General features: G+C 33.0%; 1 protein-coding gene across 1 annotated transcript; it reads left to right on the top strand.

The window, feature by feature from the left end:
- Nucleotides 1-1,263: 1,263 nt before the first annotated feature.
- Nucleotides 1,264-4,722, top strand: LOC107618798 (trihelix transcription factor GTL2). Its single transcript, XM_088500013.1, has 2 exons — nt 1,264-2,057; nt 2,728-4,722. Exons 1-2 carry the CDS (start codon nt 1,522-1,524, stop codon nt 4,271-4,273), a joined length of 2,082 nt encoding a protein of 693 aa, XP_088356139.1. The 5' UTR covers nt 1,264-1,521; the 3' UTR covers nt 4,274-4,722.
- Nucleotides 4,723-13,811: the final 9,089 nt, after the last annotated feature.

The raw sequence follows: 13,811 nt of genomic DNA, 5'->3' as shown, positions 1-13,811 counted from the left end.
GTTACACCAAATTCTTGTATAATATTAAATCATATTCATTTTGTTAATTTTAAATTTTTAATAATTGAGTTTACCGTAATATTTTAATTATTATTTGTCTTTAATTATTATTTGTCACTGTTAAATTGTGTTTAATATTCACTGTTGATACTTAAATTTAAATTTTTATCATTATATCATTAATACCTTCATGATGGGCTCTTAAGACATGTGATTTGTAATGAGACTCCTGGCTAGGTAACCAAATTTTGTTCAGCAGAAGGAATTGTTAAATGGGATATGATAAAGATGAGTTTGGATGTTATATGAAAATGGAAACAAGGATGAAATGCATTGAATATACCTTTTCTTTGTAACGTGGGTTGATTGACTTGTCCAAGGAAGAAAGAATATATATATTTCAAGATTTTAATTTCTTTGTCTTATTGAAATATCATGCATTATTCAATTATGTATTGAAGTATTAATAAAATTAATTATTTTATATGTATTATTATGTAAAATAATAGATGCAATCTATCGTTCTTTTATTTATATTATAGTTTAAAAATAGCATAATAAAGAATATGTATATCAAAGATATTGACAAAGGAAAAAAATAAGAGTATATATATATAACTTAAAAAGTAAAATATGACCCATTAAAATTATTTTATCTTAAATCTTTTATTAGCAGTAAAACAAAATGTCATGTGTATACCTAAAATTAATTATTAAATTATTTATTAAATATATATATATATATATATATATATATATATATATATATAAATACAAAATTTTTTATTTAAATAAATAAAATAAATGCATTAATTATCGAAATAAATAATTTTAAAAATATTTACAATATAAACGAGATACATGTCTATCTCATTTACAGTGTAAATGAGATACGACTGAAAACGAAAAACGGTAAATATTTTTAAAATTATTTATTTCGGTAATTAATGTATTTATTTTATTTATTTAAATAAAAAATTCTATAAAAACATGTGTTGTTTAATTTAATTATAATATATATTCTATATTTTAGTACGTATTTTATTGTGATAATTTGTTTAAGGGCTAATTTTTTTGTACATGTAATATAGTTAGTAGTATAAATAGTTATTTACAGGGAAAAAAATGAAATTTGGTAATGATGCACAATATTTGCACTATAAAAAATTTTTTCTATAATTTTTTATTAATTTGTATATATAGTATTATTCTTATTTATTTATTATGGGTTATGATGAGGGAGGGGGTGTTGAGTTTCACTTTCTTGTAAAAGGGTGTGGTGGTGGCCTAAGATTTTTCCCTTGCACACAAGGACAAATTCTTTGATAAATGTGAGAAAGCCAAGAGAGAGAAAGAAAGAAGGGTTGGTAGTATTTTTGTAAAGTTGGTTGTAGCATTCCATTTAGCCACAATTTACACTGAGCAAGAAAGAAGCACATCACAAGTGAGGGAATTGAATTGAAGAAGAGATAGAGGTAGGAAGATCATAGAAGAGAAGAGAAGATAAAGAAAGCACACAAGATGTTTGATGGAGTGCCAGGAGACCAGTTCCATCAATTCATAACACCAACAAGAACAACAACAACAACAACCTCATCACAAATCCCTCTTCATCATCACTTACCTTTTCCTCTCCCTCTCCATCATCCTTCTTCTAATCCCACATCATCAAACCCCAACAACAACACTAACACTTTCCCTACTAATCCTACTCCTTTTGATCCTTATCATCATCATCACCACCAATTGCAGCTTCACCAAGTTCATCATCAACAACACCCCAGTATCTTGCACCCATCATTACACCTTCACCAACACCACAACAACAATAACAAACATCATCATCATGATGAAGACCGGGAAGAAAACAACGCTAGCAGTACTTCCACTACTACTGTGCCAATGAATTTTGAAATTGAAAGAGATCATGAGAGGCAGCAAATGCCTCCTCCTCAGCTCATTGATCCTTGGAGTAATGATGAAGTACTTGCTCTCTTGAGGATCAGATCTACCATGGAGAGTTGGTTCCCACAACTCACTTGGGAACATGTCTCGAGGTACACAAACATTACATTTTATTACATTACATTATATATATATATATATATCACTAAAATTATTAAATCATCATTTTCTCACCTATATATACTTATTGTTATAAATTCTTACATTATTTAATTGAATTATAACTAGTCTACTACTACTGATGATGAAATTAAAACATGGATTGATTATTTGTTATTGTTTGTTTGATGAATGATGATGATCAAGATATAATTGACATACACAGCAATGAAATTATGAATATTGTAAATGTGAAAATGTAAAATTAATGAGCTGGAGTCTGTATATATGTGTGTTTTGTGATGAGTGTATAGCTAGCTACATCATATGCTACCTCCATGTGGAAGACAAACACACACGTGCACCTACATTTCAGCTCACACACTGACACAAACACACACACACTCAGAGAGTAATGGCACACACCCCGAGAGACAGAAGGGGGGGGGGGGGATTTTTTTTACTAACACGGATGAAAATTGAAAGAGGGAGCCCCATTGATTTTGTCGATATATTACTATATTATTATTACATGTTTGAATTGTTCTTGCAAAGGAGAAAAAGAAATTAAACAAAACAACGTAATTATTAATTTCTATAATGGTTATTAGTTACTTTAATTTGGTCCCCGGAATAATAATTTTACATTTATGGGGTGTGCAGGAAGATGGCAGAGCTTGGATATAAGAGAAGTGCTGAGAAGTGCAAAGAGAAGTTTGAAGAAGAAAGCAGATATTTCAGCAGCAACATTAACTTCACCAACAAAACCATTACTCCTCCTCCTACTACTACTACAGGTTACCGCTTTCTTAGTGAACTTGAAGAGCTTTATCATCAACAAGATAATAGTGATCATCATCATCAACAAGAAGTGGTGGTAGTGGAGAAGCAACCAAGTAGTACTGAGGGGCAAGAAGACAAGGTAGTCATGGACCAAGCATTGGGAGAAGATGATAAGGAGAATGATGAAGAGGTTGTTGCTGGGGCGGCCACGGTGGTGTTGCCGGAGAAGATTATTACGACAAAAACAAAGGAGAGGAAGAGGAAGAGGGGTGGTGGAGATGGTGACGGCAACGGCGACCGCGTGAGGTTTGAGATGTTCAAAGGTTTTTGTGAAAGCATTGTGCACAAGATGATGGAGCAACAAGAAGAGATGCACAACAAGTTAATAGAAGATATGGTGAGAAGAGATGAAGAGAAGCTTGCAAGAGAAGAGGCATGGAAGAAGCAAGAGGTGGAGAGAATGAACAAGGAGCTTGAGATCATGCAACAGGAACAAGCCATTGCTGGTGATAGACAAGCAAACATCATTGAGTTCTTGAAGAAATTTGCCCCAGAAATTCAAACCCTTGTTTGTGTTGAAGAAGATCATGATGATCACAATAATAATGGAAGAAACAAATTGGTGAAGGTAACAAATAGTAATAACAATGTGGAACACAATGGTTCAAATTTGTTGTTGCATTCCCAAAACCCTAATCCTCCATCATCACCTTCTTCTTCTTCTGCTGTGATTCTCAATAACCAAAATGGTGTTTTTGTTGCTGCTGCTTCTTCTTCAACAAACCCTAGCTCAAGTCCTATGATACAAGCTGGCAAGAACCCTAATAGTACTTATCTCAACAATGATAGCCCAATAGTAGAGGCGGACTCGGCGGCAAAGAAGGCAGCTGCCACTACCGCGAACTGCGAGAAAGATGAAATTGGAAGAAGATGGCCAAAAGATGAAGTGTTGGCACTGATAAACCTGAGGTGCAACACCCAAGTGAGCAGCAATAATGATGAAAATGGGAGAGAAACTCACAAGGCTCTTCCATTGTGGGAGAGAATCTCACAAGGGATGGTGGAATTGGGGTACACAAGGAGTGCAAAGAGGTGCAAAGAGAAATGGGAGAACATAAACAAGTACTTCAGGAAAACCAAGGATGCTAACAAGAAGAGGTCCCTTGATTCAAGAACTTGTCCCTATTTTCATCTTCTCAGTAGCCTCTATAGCCAAGGGAAGCTTCTTCTCCAACCTGAGAAGCAAGAAACTACTACTAATAATAATGATAACCATGGAAAAAAAATTGTCACAGATCATCAAACTTCTTCACATCAAATGGGGTCTGCTATTGCTGCTGATGATAATCATGATCATGGAGGTGAGAATAACAATAATAACAAAGCTTTGATGCAAGCACCTTCTTTGGATTTTGATCAGTTTTAATTCATTAATTATTTTTGTCTATTTTCTATATTACATAATAATAATAATAATAATAATAATAATAATAATAATAATAATAATAACTTATTTTGTAATTTTCTTTTTTTATTGTGGGGTTTTGATGGTGGCTTAGCTTCTTTTCTTTTATAGCAATATAAATTGAGTGTAGTATGTACCTGAGTACACACATAAATATAAATACAAAATTAAAAATGTCTGAAAATTAAACTTAAATTAGAATATGGTGTGAGCACCGACAGCTTGATAAGGAATGAGAAGACTATAAATTTATTTGCTGTTCCGGTGTAAGTGTTGCTATTTATATTCCTTTTCAAGTTACATACATTTTTTTTTTAATCTGTCAATGTTTCATATAGTTTTTAATTAATAGGGGGAAGACATTGACACTACTCTTGAAAAATAATAAAAGAAAAACATTCTTTAGGACATTCTTCTTCCCTTTACTACTAACTAAGCTAGCTAATAACTAATCAAATAGTGAAAGGAACTAAGCTACTTTCCCCTCCTTTTTTTTATCCAAGTATAGAAAAATTATGTTTTCTTTTTTAATCTTCGATTTTTTGGTAAACATAGGAAAATTATGTTTTGTTTTGTATGCTAGCAGCGCTTAATTATTATCTTTCATCATGATCAACTAGCAATAATTGATGAAGGTGTTTAAGTTAAAACATCATAATGATTAGTTTTTTTTTTTCTAATTGACAAACCATTTTTTAAAATTAAAAATAAAAATCAGCTAGATACTTGTTGCTTAATTAAAAGGCACCATTTTGCATTTTAGGAATAGAAGGTAAATATAATTAAAGAAGCTTTTTTTTTTATTCTCCGTACCCTTTTTTAATTGCAATATATTGCTATATATGTTGATATCTTAAAACATATATGTAACTCTAATTTTTAAACAATGATGAAAAAATTACCAAGATCGGTAGGCATTAATTATACATGGATTTAATTAACTTATATATCCGTACGTTATTAGCTCAAAATAACTTTATATTTATATTCACTTATGTATTATTGTTGCAGTAATGAAAAATTTTAACAATTTATTATTATTAAAAAAAGTAATACAAATATAAATATCTAATTACATTTCTATATATATACAAATTGTATAATTTACATAATAAATATTACAGAAATAAAAATACAATATTCATACTGAAAAGAAGGTATACAAATTCTGTGAAATAAAGTACTATATATATATTGTCCGAAAATAACTACACATTTGAGATGGATTAAATGCTTGAATTGAATTTTCAAACTTACTAGTTACATAGACTTGGGTACTATTTTGGAGACGATGGAATTGTATTTTGGCTACTGAAAGTAGTTAGTGTTCAAACTTTATAAGCTGTGTCATCACACAGAGACACAATAGTACTTACAAAGAAGAGTTATGACTTACGACTTAGCATTCATATGTTCCAAAAAAATGGTACCACACAAATTTGATTGGTCGTTGTCAATGGCTTACAGCACATATATTTTCGTGCCATAATAAATCGTACTCGTTATATATTCCTTCGCTGATCAATTAACTTCTTTCTGAATAGCAAGCTTCCAATGTTTAGCTGCTTTCTATTCGCAAGAGAGATCAGAAGAAACGTAAGAATACTTCCGACAGATTAACCCGTTGATTATATGATAAAGGGTTTTAGTAAAAACACTTAACAAGAATATTATTAAGTAGAAAGTTTTATAGAACATATAAGCAAATTAAATATAAAATTATCGTATATTAAATTTTACAAAAAATATTATTTATATACTAAAATTAATTACTGTATATTTTTTTTATAAATATATGTATATTTAAATTTATTTTTTATTTATATTTTATATTTTAATATATATTTTATACTGATAAATAATTTTAGATAATTAATTTTAATATACACCTAACATAATCGTAAATTTTATTAAAAAGTAATTATAAATTTATATTTTGCTATTTTGCTTTTAAAGAACCATATACCAAAATTCTACCACTAATATTTGGAGAAGAGATACATATTTGGTAGTTTAGTTATGAATTTAATTTTAATTTAGTATCAGTACATAATAATCAAGGTTTAAAAAAATCAGACCGAAATGAACGGTTTAATTGGGTTAATCAAAAACCGATCCTCTAATTGATTCGGTTAACTTCTAAAACTATTCTGTAAAAAATAGATAAAAAATTAACAAAATTAATAGTTAACTGGTGAATCAGTTGAACTGATTCGATTTTTTAAAAGTCTGGTTCACTATTCCAAAATCAAAATGGTGTCGTGTAAAAAAAATAAAAAATAAAAAAACTTAGCAGAACACCCTACCCGACCTTCTTCTCTCTCTCTCTCTTTCTCGCCTAGCAGACTCTTTAAAGAACAACCACCACCCACCACCCACCATCCTACTTCAGAGCTTAAACTTATAGCCGAACTCTTCTTTCCCTTCTCTCTCTCTTTGTCTCCCTCTTTGTTCGAATTTTCTCTATCGCTGCTTCGCTGTTTCTCGTCGTGGGTCATCGTCGTTTCTCCACTCCTCGCCGTGGATCATTGTTGCTTCTTCCGTCTTCGCCGGTGCCATTTCTGCTTCTCTACTCTGCACTATGTCTCGCCGTTGTTGCTTCTCTTCTTCGCCTGATGTCTCACAATCGCTGATGTTCTATCTTTTGTCGTGTCTCAACCTCCCTCACTTTTATAGTTTATCTCCATGGCCAAATTTTTTAATTTTTCAAATCTCTTAGGTCTTAAGTGTAACACCCTAACTATCAAAATGTCACGCTTCCGGCTGCGCTATTCTGATAGCTCGAGTATTACGATGACTCTTCGAATATTTTAATACTAAAATATGAGCATGTTTAAAACTTAAAACCGCATAACCGTTCATAAATGCTTATCGTAAAAACCTAAACATATATGTACATATAAACCAGATACAATACCTTAATTTATATGTAATATATATATATATATATATATATACATAACACTAGCTTACAAACATACATACCATAATTACCTATCCCTCTTACAAACTCAATAAAGATAAAGGCGAGGGAAAAATAAAAGCTAAGATAATACAAAAATAACGAATAAACAGAACAAGAAATATAACTCTTCTGAAGCTTCGTCGTCCATATCCTGAAAAGGAATAACCTGTAGGGGAGTGAGAACGTCGTCCTCGCTTGTTCTCACTATAGGATTACAGAAATTGCTATAACAAGATACGTAAATATAAAATCACTCTTAGAGTTCAGTGATCATTACTCGTCTTATGAGTCTTTCCAAAAAAAAACCATAGGTTCACATTCGAAATCCAGAAAATTCCTTTTTGAAGACTTACTAAATTTCTCAAAGATTCTAAAACAAAACCTTTTTCCTTTCTCAAAGAAAATGTCTGAAAAGATTTTCCTAGACCGCAACCATGAAAGCAGTTACTTACGCGGTATAAATGATCATCCCGTCCCAAGCATAAGTTCATTAAGTCTATACTGAACCGATCAGATACTTTATACAGAACTAGGACTCAATATACCAATCACGGCCTCAAGCCCATCCAATCCAACACGGCCCCCGGCCCAAACAGCTCAATCAGCAACCAACTCATCACAAACCAATCAATTCAAACAAAATCACAATTAATGTGGTTCAAGCACAATCAAGAGCAATTACAGCAAGTATAACAGTTAGCAGTTAACATAAGTATTCACATAGACAAACCAAATACAATATGCACACCCAAACAATATCACATAGATGCAAATGATGAATGCCTGTCCTACTGGCTGTGATATCACATTGTCGGTTCAATTGCCAACCCGACACATTTCCATGGGAATGTTGCCCTTCGGTCACGTATAAATGGGAACCCTCTGGGATAACGTGCCCGCCACACGGTCTAGGATGTCAGTGCCTGCACACTCCTGTGATCCGAAAGGATGTGAGCGGGATACTTTGCCTCCGACCTCACATCTACACGTAAGCGGGATTAACCACCATCCTTACGCGGGCGCCGCAACCTCGACAAGCGGGATTAACCACCGTCCTTGCCAGGCGCAAGCGACTTATCAACAATCTCGTCAATTATCAAATCTCTCAGCATAAGCAGGACGAACCCGGGCCTTACGCCTACCAACCAATAACCCATCAATCTTGATGATATCCACAATCAATCAGGCTCAATAACTGATTTCAAATTCATTCTTGGCCCATTTTCTTTTAAATAACAAACTTATTCAATTCATATCTTGCCAAGAATTACTTTTCAAAATGGAGCCACTTCCCACCTCTTTCCAGCACTTCCAAACAATCATGAAACCAGGCCAAACTCAAAATCTCTTTTGAAAGATTCAAAATCATTCATTTCTAAATCAGGATTTGGTCATAAAATTCCTCAGCAGAGTCTCAAGACTTTAGGAGAGATTAACCTAACTCATTCCCTAAATTCATTGAAAACTTCCGAAACCTTAACTTCTTGTTTTAACTAAATAAAATTGAATTTAAACCAAAACCAAGTCATGTGTCTAAATATTTCGAACCAATTTCAAAACCAATTTACTTAAACCAAAACCAAATCATTTAAACCGAAAACCAATTTCAGTTTCATTCTTAAATCCTTTTCCAAAGGCTCGGAAATTGTTTCAGTTTTACTAAGTCAAAGTTTCCTAAAATACTTCAAACTTTTCTTAAAACGTCGTAAAGTGAAATTAGTTAATCAAAATCCAAGTTCCTTTTAAATTCATTAAAACTTCTTCAAATTTACTTATTTAATCAACTTCCAAAATATAATTATTTTCATCTTCAAATTGACTTTAAAACCTAATCCTTTTCAAAAATAGTTTACATTCAAAGTATAAAGATTTTCTTAATAAAAGGCTTCAAACATATTTCATATATCCGTAATTCAAGTCAAAGCATAATTCATTCTCCTTTTTAAAAATTTGTTTTAATCTGATTTTATAGAAATTTTGGTAGCATCTCCCCTAAAATTTGGACTTTGCCACCCTTTCCGGGTCCCGACAAAACCAATCATCAACTCTTTCCAATAGGTTCAAGACCAAATCAGTTTCCAATAAAACAAAAACTCAACTTTCAGATTGTCAAAATCATTCAAATCAACCAATCCAGAAATCCCCAATTTATCAAAACTAGACATTGTTTCAATCAAACAGGCAACCATATTCATTCAAGATAAAATCAGACAATTCATAAGACTCACATAACCACCAGAAATACATTTCGTACAACATATCCATTTATAACAATTTCTAATTTAAAATACACCAGTTTGTATTGAAAGCCCCTACCTCAAGACGCAAAACCATATCCCAAACGCCTCACTGAGTCCTTTTCGTCTCAACTCGAAATCAACAGCAAACCACAACTCGGTCTCTGATCACTTTCGCAATACTCACAGCAACTTAAAAGTGACATGCAACATACAGAACTCGAACCTACGTTACCAAGACCTCAGAGTTTATAACCAAACACAATGGGATACTAATGCAGGGTTTTCTAAAACACAACTACTTACCGAACTAAGAAAACAAACCAGCAGCGTTCATTGAACCGGCTTAGCAGCAGCCCCGGTAACCACCTCGAGTGGCGGCAGCGACCAGATCTCCGGCGACGATAGATGAAACTAACATACAGCGACAATGAAGCTTCCGGAAACCCAAAGAAAATGAAGACCAACATAAACCCTTACTGGCAGAGTTTTTTCAGCGACGGCAGTAGCGTTCTCCAGCGGCCAGGCACGGCAACGCGACTCAACACCAAACCAGACAGAGCAGCGGCAGCCTCCAGCAACTCCAGTGAGCTTCCTCAACGACGGTGATGGCCGGAGCTTCGGCGGTGCTGATGGCGGAGGAAGGGCATCAACGGTGGTGAAAGGGCCCGCGACGGCGGAGGCATGGCCGCAGAGCAGGAATCCCCTTCCGTTGATCTCTCTCTCTCTCTCTCCTATTCGAGCTTCTCTCTCTGGCCCTCCATGGATGACAATGACATGGGCTCTATGGTGAGGACGACGACGTCGCACCCACAACAGCGGCGGCGGCGAGCTGATCGGCGACAAGAAGAACGGCAAAGGTCCCGCGCTCAGCCTCTGATCCGCTCTCTCTCTCTTTCATGCGCCTCTCCTCCCTGCTCGGTCTCCTCAGCGATGGTGCGACAGCGACGCAACGCAACGGTGGTGGTATAGCCCGACACACCGGCGCAGCCTCCTCCCCCTTCTTCTCTTCTTCTCCTTTGGCCAACAATGCTTCGTGGGTGTGTGTTGTGTTTCTGATTTCCCCCTCCCTTCCTTTCTTCCTTTCTTTCTTTTTGTTGGTAGCTGGGCTGTGAGTGTTTAGGGTGGAGAGGGGCAGCAGCAGTTGTATTGCAAGTTGCTGAGGGAAGAAGAAAGGTGGCGGCTGATGGGTGTAGGATTAGGGTTTCATTTTTGAAACTTAGGGTTAGTGTTAAGCTAGGGGTAGTTTAGGTAATTTCAAACACAAGTAGCGATAATATAGTAATTGAAACCCCAATTAAATCCAACACTACCTATATGTAGGAAATACTATTTGCTCATCAATTTTACAATTTATTTTCAATAAAATGTCCAAATCAAATAATTAGAAATAATATAATTAAACCCTTTATTTTTCTAAAACAGTAGTATCAATATTTTAAAATATTAATTATTTAGTCCAAATCATATAAAAATCCTTATTATTTCACAACTACCAACTTTACAATTTAAATATATAAAATAACTCAATAATTGTAAAATTAGATAAAATCTTAATTTAAATAACCCAAACTCATTATTTTTGGATTTCTAGAACTTTAAGTTGTAAATAGAAAAATAATCCATAATTATAGAGTTTGGATGAAAACCTTAATTTATTTCAAATCCAATTAATCAAAATTGCCTCAAATTATTTTCAATAAACTGATTTCCTGAAAATAAAACTGTAAATAAATATATGATTTGATATTAGTTCAAAATAGGACTTTTCAAAAGTCTTGGGTCTTACATTAAGTCTCAAACTCTAACTATCTCTGACTCTATCTCTCAAATTCTATCTTTCTGAAATTTGAAATTTATTTTGAATATGCATATTGTAACACCCTAACTTTTAGCACCTCATGATCGTACTAAAAACTCAGGCGTTACTTACCACTAAACCTTTTTATTCTATACTATCTTATTTAATATTGAGCCTTTCCGAATACGAACCAAAACTCTTATTAAGAAAACGAAGATTCTTTATTTTAAACCACTTAACCACAAAGGTATATATATATTCACATAGCATGAAATATATAGACTTATTTCAAGATTCTTAGAAATAAATCATACCCCTCTAAAAACTAAAACAATAAGCAATGAGGGGAGAGTAAATTCTAACAACTCAACTCGTGAATATATTCTTCTATGCTCCTGTAGCTTTGCTCTAAACCTTCGCACCTATAGCTGAAAGGGGTGGAAATAGGAGGTAAGAACTGAGGAGTTCTTAGTAGGGTCGGGGTGTATAATTATATTCATTTCATATATACTTGGTCAGTAATAACAATCAACAAAGTACAATCCAATTCAACAATTCTAGAACACAGAATTCAAACAATCATTTAGCACACCCACAATCACGGAAAACACACTTACAAACAAATATGCGCAAACAGGTATCATGCATGTCTATCCCTAGTGCAGGTAATGAGCTCATCTGTCGGTTTCGACCCGCTCCCAATGTAACTTAGCAACCTTTGTCTGAGTTTTGGTTTCTAGTGTCATAACCTTTGTAAGCAATCTCTGTCTTACAGGTGCGTCTCTCTTGAGTAGATGTATACAAACATAACCTTTGTAAGCAACCTCTGTCTTATAGGTGCGACCATCTCCTGGATTGGCCGATGTATCTCTGGAAAGCAAATCTTGGTGTACTCACTACCAAATCTCTGTTCGTTTTCAGCAAGTAAACAATCATCTCAACTCGTTCTCAATGTCAAACAATATCTTTGCTTATCTTCTTTTCTTTTCTTTTCGTTCTTTCTTTCTTTTCTGTTCTGTGCTCTGCCCTTCTGTGGCAGCGATTCTTTTAGATTCTTTTAATCTTTGCTTTCTGTTCTCCTATGGCAGATGTTTCTTTAATATTTTTCTTTTCTTTTCTTTTCTTTCTTATTCTTTTCTTTTCTATAATTCCATAATAAATTATTTTCGCATTATTCCCTCGTCTTTCCCTAAGTGTCTTATGAAAAAGATTTATAAAGTTCTTTAATTAAGTCTGCGTTCTCTAAAACTTTTAAGATTACTTTACTTGCTTGCTTACTAATTAATATTACATATTATAATATTCTTACAAAATAATATCTTTGATAAATACTAATTATAATAATAATTTATTTTAATATATATAAATAATTTTAAAGAAGTATTTAAAATAATACTTATAATCTTCTTTTAAAACTTAGTTTATAACACCTTATTTTTAATCTTTTATTAGTTACTTTCTAAATCACAAACTTTTTAATATTCTATTTTTAACCTCAATATTTTATAAAATTATATTTGAACCCTCCCTTATTTTTATATTTATAAAAATAACCTGAACTTTTATAAAATACACATTTTACTCCTGAATTTTCCTTATTACTATACCCAAAATACCTGAAAACTCATACAATTGCAAATTATACCTCAATTTTTATATACAAATATAATATTACTCTTTAAAAATAAAATATTATTACTAATATTTCTCTTATACCAAAATTGAAACCTTAACCCTTTCCTTTCAAAATATTACTTGTATTTTAATCCGTTTTAGAGTTTTTCGCTTACCAATTTTTCACAACTTTTAGTTTAATCTCTTGGCCATCAAACCTTATCAATTTTAATCAATAATTCTCATTCACAACAGCCCCAAAATCATCAAAATAACCCCAGCTGGGCCGTACGGCCGAACCGCAATTCACAAACAACAATAATTTCACAAAATTTCAACGTAAACTTAATCAAACTCAAACAGTAATCAATCAAATCAATATTCACTTATCAAATTCACATTTAATTATTATAAAGTTACCAAACCCTACCTCCGTACATGCAAAATCAAAATCAACGAAAATTTTAGAAAAACTTTCTGATTGAACTGCTGAAGAGAAAAACGTCAGAAATCGTATGTGCCTCCTAAAATTTCGATTGGTCGAACTCAAGAAAAAGGAGAGCTACGTTACTGTCAACTTCAACCGAAAAAAAATGATACCAACACATAAAAAAAGAATATACGAATATACTTTTACCGGATTAGATTTTTTATTGGAGTTACAAATCTCAAAATATCGTGAAAGGAAGCTTCACGTTTTCAAGGTCTCTCGTCCCACTCTCTCTTGGATTCTCTTCCTTCTTTTCTTTTGTTAAGTTTATACGGTGCATGAGGAGAAGGGAAGATAATTAAGACTAATGTTAATGAAAGGTTTGTAGTGTAAAAATTTTATTAGGTCAGATATACATATATGTTTTTTTTTTTTTTTTTTTTTACAAAAGC

This window comes from Arachis ipaensis, chromosome B9, assembly GCF_059453495.1.
Source record: "Arachis ipaensis isolate K30076 ecotype BB chromosome B9, ASM5945349v1, whole genome shotgun sequence".
In the NCBI taxonomy this organism is placed as follows: domain Eukaryota; kingdom Viridiplantae; phylum Streptophyta; class Magnoliopsida; order Fabales; family Fabaceae; genus Arachis; species Arachis ipaensis.
This window is presented reverse-complemented; position numbering and strand designations above follow the sequence as displayed.